At 30.4% G+C, this 9,254-nt stretch overlaps 1 protein-coding gene across 1 annotated transcript; it reads right to left on the bottom strand.

Annotated features, from left to right (window-relative positions):
- Window positions 1-1,153: 1,153 nt before the first annotated feature.
- Window positions 1,154-1,642, bottom strand: LOC111384822 (RING-H2 finger protein ATL51-like). Its single transcript, XM_023009153.1, has one exon. The coding sequence runs from the start codon at window positions 1,640-1,642 to the stop codon at window positions 1,154-1,156; it is 489 nt and encodes a 162-aa protein (XP_022864921.1).
- Between the last annotated feature and the right edge of the window lie 7,612 nt (window positions 1,643-9,254).

The following is a 9,254-nucleotide window of genomic DNA, read 5'->3' as shown; positions in this document are numbered from 1 at the left end:
ATTTGCATACAAGCACAAAATAATATAGAAGAACTAAAAACAGCAGCAGCAACTTCGTTTTGATATATATGTATGTAAAAAAATTCACATATCGCCAAATTATTTTTGATATACGTGATAAATATTTATACTTATAAAAAACTATTTCCTTCACAAAATTTTGAAAAATTAAGTTATCGTGCTGATGACGTATTATGAAAAGAGAGAATAAAAATCAATAAACTTGTATGTATTTTTATTAAGAACCAAATCCCTATATTTATAGGGAAAAATCAGAAATACAACGATAATAACTTATAGAATTGCAAAGATACAATTGTCATTCACTAATAAATTTACCATTTACAACAATAGTGAATTTAAGTAATATTCGTATATGCATTTACCAAACTTTGTAAACTTTTGCGTTTTTTACGTTTCCTTTTCATTTTGGCAATGTTTTTTAAAAAAATTATAATATGATCAAATACTATTTTTATATAACTCATTTTTTAACTCATAAATTTCATTCTACTTTTTATCCATATATTTTATAGGATTCGCGATTGATAGTTTGCATAATTCTGCTCCCTTGGACACCATTGGAGGGCAGCTTTGCTTGTCTCGAGAGAAAAATACGGCACGCAATTAAATTTCTGCATGATTGAATTAAAAAAAAATTATGTTGAAAGAGCAAGTTATAGGCTTTGAGCAAATATGTGGAGGAAGAAAGGTAGATTTTGGTCCAACATAAAAATTAGAATTTCACGTGAGCCTACGTTAATTTTTCAAATTTTTATTAAAAAAAAATTAAATTAAGTAACAACAAAATAATTAACGCATATAACTAATTAAATTGGTTAAATATTCAATTTATTCAATAGTTTGTGGGTTTACCGTTTAGACAGAGCATACACGAGATTATCTCAGAAAGTTTGTAGGCCAACAAATTGGTAACCCGACATGTAATGGGTTTTACAGAACCCAATAAGTAATGGGCCAAGCTAATGCACTCCCAATTGATAGAGTCCATCCCTTGAACAAAGCTTGAAATGGAATTGGACTGAGGTTTCCCTTTTTCTTTTTCTTTTTCTTTTTCCTTTTTAAAAAAAAAAAAAAATTGAACCTCAACCAAACAAAACTTGCACCCCAAGGCACGTACGTCTTACCAAAACTAAAGCTCCGATGGTGGAACAAGATTAGAATCCGACAATGTAATTTCGAGATGATCTGATGGATGCAGAGTATTTGCACGACAAAGAGGGCAATTATGATGACTATCCAACCACTTATCGATACATGTTACATGAAATATATGCGTGCATTCAGGCAATAATCTGACGCCATCGCCTTCCTTAAATTCGCTCAAGCACACAGCACATACATCATCTTTGGATTCTCTGGTGTGCTTCGATGCAATGATCAATTGCACTGATGAATTGCTTGAGTTGGTGGCAGTCGAGGCATGCTCTTGTCCAATATTGCGCGTAATTTGCCTTTGATTCTCCTGACTTGTTCTTCTAGTCCTCGACAAGCAATCGTGAAACACAAATATACAATGGCATAGTGCAACGATTATAGCACCAGCCATGATTCCAAAAAATCCGACCAATATTGGGCTCATTTCAAGTCTCCAAGGTTGTGAAGAATTAGTTAGTGCCATGTTTTTGGTATGTATATGTGTATATATAACATAATTTTTTAATTTCGAGTGACTTATTTATGTTCATAATCAGCTAACGTTACTGGCACGCCCATCGGATGAAATAAATGACTGCTTTTTTGGAGCCAATGGGCCCTAATTTTGTATTTTTTGGAAGGCAGTCATAGTTTTTAAGATTCTTAATTAGTACCTAAATTATATTCTATGTGAACAAACTATTCAACCACTAATAAACATGTCGTTATTTTATTATGGTCAAGTTGGTTTATATGACACGCTTGATTGATTAAACCATTTTTATCCCAATTTTTAAATTTTTTTTTTTAACTTATTATTTATTCACATATTTTTTGGGTCTCACAACTTTAACAACTTTTCTACAACATTTTTATTAATTTGATCAAAATCTATTAAAAATCTGATAGTTAAACCAAACATGGGCTAAGTTTCCAATGCGGCAAGCTCTAATGTATTATTTCTTCCATGATTCTTGATATCGTTCCTCAGGAGAAAATTATGTTGTGGATACAAATCAAGCCAAGTATGACGATGATTTCATGCTCGTTATGAAAGAAAGCCTAAACACTCAGTGGTGACAAGAAGTAGATATAGAGGAAGGTTTTAAGCCATTTCTTTTTGTGTTGTTGTCTACTTTTAATTGATTTCAATTAGGCTTTTTTGAAGTTTTAGTTGGATATAATTGGGAGCATTTTGTACTTGTCTTTCATTTTCGAAGGGGCTTGGCTTCGTTCCCCCTCCCTCCCTTTCTTGTATTTTTCATAATAAATACTCTACTACGGTGGTTTTAAATTTTCTTTTTCTAAAAAAAGAATAAAAATAAAATGAAGAAAGAAAGTTCGCTCGTTCAACATATCTTTCAATTGGAGTCAATTTGTGCAAAAATAAACTAACAAATCCCCAAATACCTATACCTGATTGGGTCGGATTTAGATAATAAGTTTATATTTATCACTTTATTCAAGTTTAAAGAGATAGAGGAAGGCTTTGTGATCGATGGAATTATAAGATTTGACAAGAAAAATGATGTCGAAAGTGACTGAAGGTGAAAAGAATGAAAGATTTGGTTATAAAGCTCGCTCACGCGAGCAAAGCCGGGAAGAATACTTTTAGTCCAATTCTGCTTGCTTGAGTGAGCTATTTTATTAGCACAATCGACCAAAACAAAGTTTTCTTCATGAAAATCCAATGAAGTATTTGATTTTCAATTTGTGTTTTGTAGTTCGAATATGAGTAGCTAACTTCAATAACTAAGACAATGATATAATCTATATTTTGAAACATTTATTTAATTTTCAGTTTTTTTACTTCAAAATATGATTTCATATTGGGTACATGATGTGATCTGAAGAACTTTTTATTTTGGTCCAATTTCTTATTTTTGTTAATTTAGATATTTTAGAACTCTATTTCTGATTTTAATAGATTTCTAGGTATTCTAGAATTTTATTCCATTTAAACTTTATCCTAGGTTTTTAGTATAAATAGGTTTATTTTTCCACTTTGTATAAGAAGACTTTTATCATGAATTGAATGGAGATTTTCCTCTTGAAGCTTTTGCTTCAAAATATCAAACTTATCAAGATTTAATATCTTGTGGCGTTCAAACAAATCATCAAGTTAGATTCTTCGGGTTGTGTAATCAAAAGGTCCTTCGCATCGCCGTTATCGTTGGGTTGTTTGATTCATTAATTTTTTGGACCAAATTCACAAATTCGAAGGAGATTTCAAGATTGTGTGATTAAGAGGTTGTTCGTTTCATATACGTTCGGTTCCTTAGTTCACTTTTGCGGGTCAATTTCTAAACCTTGATTATTATTTGGGCGTTCTTGAGATCCGTTATCAATTCCTGTGGGTTCGATAGCAACCTTACTAATCGGGTTCGCATCATTTAGTATCAGAACCAAGGCACCAAGATCAAATTTTATTTTTTTTTTTTTTTTTTGAGTCTTTTCTTTTTGTTTTCCACGTCTTTCATTGTTCTTGTGTTCTTGTAATTTTTTAATTTTGTTGAGTATTTGATTCGTCATCAAGTTTTCTTAAAAAAAATAAAAAAAATTACTATTCACGAGGGTACTGTTCATGTCCATACGGTAAAAAAAAGTTGAAAAAAAAGGGTGTCCAAAAAAAAAATGTCGAAAAATTTGATTCGGAGATTTGAGAAGATACTTGAGAATATGGGGAATAAGATGGATAGGATTGATACAAAATTGAAAAAAAATTCATAGGGATCGATATGTTGAGGGGTTCAATGTGAGAAGACGGGAATCTAGAATGAAAAATTGTGATGCATATGGATATGGTGGTGACATTGATGAGGTATGGGGATTGAGGAATCAATGTGATAGAGTTGAAAGAAGGGAAAAGAAAACACCTAGTGCGAAGCATGTGCGTAGTAGATCAAGTGAGTTGGCGAGTCGGGATTTTAAATTAGAAGTACCAGGGCTTCGTGGTAAGGTTAATTCTCAAATTAATCACTTGGAGGGGCAAGAGAGTAAAGGAGAAATTAGTGAGGTGGTTGATTGTGAGAAAAAAAGGAGAAGAGTCACGAGAAGATGAAAAGTAAGTCGAAAGTGAAAATGACGAAGTGATTAAAATAGAAGAGGAGATACAAGTGAAAAATGGAGTAGGGTTTTCTGAAATCGAAAAGGAGTTGGGAGTGAACTTGCATGAAGAGAGGGTTAAAATTGAGCAGGTGCTGGCAAACACTAACATTTCCCTCCCTATTTTAGATAAATTTGTTTTGCAGGTTCACGACGACTTGATTCCAAAAATTAATTCAATTAGAATCCCTTACAATCCAGGCATTAATTACCAAATGGTGGATGCAATTCAACTACAACCACGTCCTAGTTTGAACATCACTATATTACCGGAGATTGATTTTGTTATCCTTGAAAAGACGAAAGAATTTCAAAAGCAATGGAAGGAATTAATATGGTGGGAAACATGCATCCAGTGAAAGTAATATTGTCACCATCATCTGGACCGAGTAAAGCATGGAAAATGAACGGTGATTTATCAACTGAAATCATTCTTGGAGCATCACGAAACGGCAAAAAGAAACCGTCAAGGCGTACACACTTTGATCTGTGTAAGGGTGATTGTGTCTACATTCAAAAGAGGAGAGGTCAAAAGATGTCCAAATTGTATCTGAGAGGTGATGGGTCATTTCATGTGCCTGAGTTGATTGAAAGTAAATGCTATAACTTCGATTAGGACACGACGAATCCTCTTGAAAAGGGAGGGTCTGATATATTCTGGAGAAGTTTTATTTTGATTCAATTTCTTATTTCTGGTAATTTAGATATTTTAGGACTCTATTTCCGATTTTAATAGATTTCTAGGTATTCTAGAATTTTATTCCATTTAAACTTTATTCTAGATTTTTAGTATAAATAGATTTATTTTTCTACATTGTATAAGAAGACTTTTATCATGAATTAAATGAAGATTTTCCTCTCGAAGTTTTTGCTTCAAAATACCGAACTTATCAAAATTTAATATCTTGTGGCGTTCAAACAAATTATCTGGTTAGATTCTTTGGGTTGTGTAATCAAAAGGTCCTTCGCATCGTCGTTATTATTGGGTTGTTTGATTCATTAATTCTTTGGGTCAAATCCACAAATCCGAAGGAGATTTCAAGATTGTGTGAGTAAGAGGTTGTTCGTTTCATATATGTTTGGTTGCTTAGTTCACTTTTGCGGTTCAATTCCTAAACCTTGTTCATTATTTGGGCATTCTTGGGATTCGTTGTCAATTCCTATGGGTTCGATAGCAATCTTACTAACTAGGTTCGCATCAATACAATTCGCAAGTAGAAATTTTTTTAGGCTTAATAGCGGAAAACCCCGTACCTATTAGACATTGGGCAAAAAACCCCCTAACTATTAGAAATAACAGAAAAGTTTCCTATTTGCAACCTTTAGTGTGGAATACGCTATTTTAGGCACGGAAAACTCCTTACTGTTTAATTCCATTAGTTTAACCATTAGAAACAATAAAAATGTCATAATTAAAAAGGAATAACTGCAATTACAATCCCAATTTTTTAATTTTTTTGCAAATTATGCCTATTTTTTATATGTGCCGCCCACCATCTCAAATCTTTAAAACTCTATTTTTCTGCCCACCCAATCCCATCCTACTTCATCTTCTTTCCCACCTTCAACCATACCCATGCGGCCACCTTCAACCAACAATAACTCCACCATGCTGCCACTTAAGTCGTCGGACTTGGCCACCAATGGTGATAGCATCATCCTATCGTCACACTCTACCCACCTGCCTTATCTAACGCAACCACAATTGGATCCCACGAGACTTGAAAACCACAAAACGAGAAGAATACACATTGCGTCACCAAAAGTTCACGTTATCCTGAAGCAATATTGTAACGCCCCAAAATCGATTTCATTTTTATTTTATAAAAATAGACTTGAAGTGTTACAAACAAATTTCTTTATCTAATTTAAGCGAAAATTCACTTCTATTTTTTTTTTTTTTTAAGATTGAATCGGTAATTCGATAATGATAAACTAACAACTTAAGCGAAAATTTTCATATTAAATAAAAGTCTGGAATTACTACAAATTTCAAATTATCAATTTAAATCTAAAATAGAATTTTTAATGTTCGCACACACAAAAAAAAGGGATATATGAAGTAACGTGCATAAAAGTCAATCATAAATATGTTCTTCAAATGAGACCTTTTGTAAATTATCATTTTTAGAAATTTTACTCGGTGACCTCATAAGCATCATTCGGTCAATCTGCTACATGTTTACACGACCCGTTCTAATCTAAAAAATTATTATAAGAGTGAGTATTTTGAAAAACACTCGGTAAGAAATACGTGCATATTCTTATTAACGTAATATAAATATAAAATGGTATAGCATACCGACATTTCTTGTATTTAGAGTAAACTTGTCGTGACATCCAATAACTCAAAAAATTTCATAAGAATTCCTATATCGTGTAGGATTTATATATTCGATTTAACTGTCCATCCCGTATGATCTAATATAAAAACGACCCGAAGGCCTTAAGGTATTTCATATCAAAGTCTATAAAAATATCAAGAATATAAAAATTTACCACTTACATAAAGTATTCTTACCTCAATTGCTACCAAGAATCTGAAAATATAGCTTGTATATGATAATTTGTTCAATCCCAAAAGTGTTAGTAGTGAAAATGTGTACAATATCAACTTCATGGTAGAAGAAAAATCATTCCATCTCAAAATACACACACACATACATTTGTCTGTGTTCCACTACTTAAATCAATTTAAAGTGAAGGTTATTGTTTAGGTTTTAAATTAACTTAATTACCTTTTCCAATTCCCTATAATTGTAGCCGCCCCCTTTTTTCTTTTTCCTTTATTATTATTATTATTATTATTATTATTATTATTATATATTAATAAAATATTTGATGATAATATTTTTTCTTTACATTAGGATAACTCCAACATCACTAGTTTAAAATTACTTTTTCTTGATTCCAAACTATATTATTTAACATGAGCTATAAAATGAGTATAATATCAATATATTTTTATCAACTACTAAAATACTTAAATATTCGGCCCAAATAATTTACGATAAATTCTACAAAGTACACGTAAGCAAAATTAATCATTTATACAAATAAATGGGTTGCATTTATCGCTTCAACTTTTGGACTTTAGTGTAACGATGAGGTTGGGCATGAATTATTTCATCTGCTAAATGATCAACATTAAATTTAGGTCATATTAAAATATAGTTAAAATTCGGGGCGTTACATCCCTTTCCCCTTAAAATAATTCTGCCCTTGAAATTAGTTTATTTAGTCGAAAAGCTCTAGACAATCGAATTTTATTTCATCATCTTTCTAACGGTCTGATAAGTTTTAACCATATCTATCACATAATTGTCTAATATGTTTTATCTTTGTTAGTGATTTCAAATTATACATTATGCCCTTGGAATTTTAATATAATGACTAAACATTATAACTTCTTGTATATTAAAACAAAATAATAACATACATAACATATTTCATTTTAAACATCATAAGTATTTCATAAATTCAAACATAAATGATTCATAAATCATGCTTGAAAGTAAGCTGAAACATAACATTTCACCCATATGTTAGATTCATCAAACGGTAGTAGATTGACGAGCGCTAAGTACCAAGGATCTTATTTTAATACTTGTTAAAATTCTCTTAATGTGTAGAAATAAATAAATAAAAATTAAGTAGACACTTATTGGCATATATCAAAAAATAAAAAAAATAAAAATTGTGTTTTAAATAAAGATTACGATAACTTAGCAATCAAATTTTATTATTATTATTATTATTTTTAACATTATCATCTGAAAATCGCACACTGCATAACCATGACAAGTCATTTCTCAAATTCACATTTAAGAACAACTTAGCCATTTTATTTTTTATTTTTTTGTTAAGGATTTGTAATAACAAAACAAAAATTTTCTTCAAGTTCCTAGTTAAAAAGTTGTTCTTATACTGAAATTAAATTATAATGGGGTTGCAATGTTATCTCTTGGCAGATATTTTGATCACTTCATAGTAAATTTCATGATGCAGTAAACAAACAACAACTAAAATTTACAATTGGACTGCAAATACACTTATGTCGATTAATCATGCAATTAAGCCTCCTTTAAAATATTATTGAGAAATTAAATATTTCAATGGTTTACTCAATGTAAATTCAACTAATTCTCATAATGTTATAATCGTAAATATTTAAGGGACTAGAAAATAATATATGTATTTTTTTTCCATTTAGACCACTATGTCTTTTAATTAAATTATTATTCAAAGAAAAATCACTTATGCACATAATTCACTTACCGAAAAAAAATTATATTATAATTGATTGTGAAAAAATATAATAATTTTTTTTTCTGATCTCCAGAAACAAATATCTAAGCTCTGATACAAAACTGTAACGCCCCAAAATCTATTTCATTTTTATTTTATAAAAATAGACTTGAAGTGTTACAAAAAAAAATCTTCTTTATCTAATTTAAGCGAAATTCACTTTTTTTTTAAGACTCAATCGGAAATTCGATAATGATAAACTAACAACTGAAGCGAAAAATTTCATATTAAATAAATGTCTTGAAATACTAAAAATTTCAAATTATAAATTTAATCTAACATAGAATGTCAAATGTTCGTGCACACAAAAAAAAAAAAAAAAACAAAAACGATATATGTAGTAACATGCATAAAAATTAATCATAAATATCTTCTTCAAATGAGACATTTTGCAAATTATCATTTCTAAAAATTTTACTTGCATGACCTCATAAGCATCACTCGGTCAATCTACCACACGTCTGCACGACCTGTTCCAATCTGAAAAGTTATTATAAGAGTGAATATTTTGAAAAACACACAGTAAGAAATACGTGCATATTTTTATTAACATGATAAAAATATAAAATGACATGGCATACCGACATTTCTAAAATTTATAAGAAACTGGTCACGACATCCAATAGTTCAAGGAATTTCATAAGAATTTCTATATCCCGTAGGATTTACATATTCGACCAAAC

The sequence above is a fragment of the Olea europaea genome, unplaced genomic scaffold, assembly GCF_002742605.1.
Source record: "Olea europaea var. sylvestris unplaced genomic scaffold, O_europaea_v1 scaffold3018, whole genome shotgun sequence".
Classification (NCBI taxonomy): domain Eukaryota; kingdom Viridiplantae; phylum Streptophyta; class Magnoliopsida; order Lamiales; family Oleaceae; genus Olea; species Olea europaea.
This window is presented reverse-complemented; position numbering and strand designations above follow the sequence as displayed.

Bases quoted from the DNA above. Each gene is read 5' to 3' on its own strand.
- LOC111384822 (XM_023009153.1), bottom strand. From the start codon at position 1,642: ATGGCACTAACTAATTCTTCACAACCTTGGAGACTTGAAATGAGCCCA.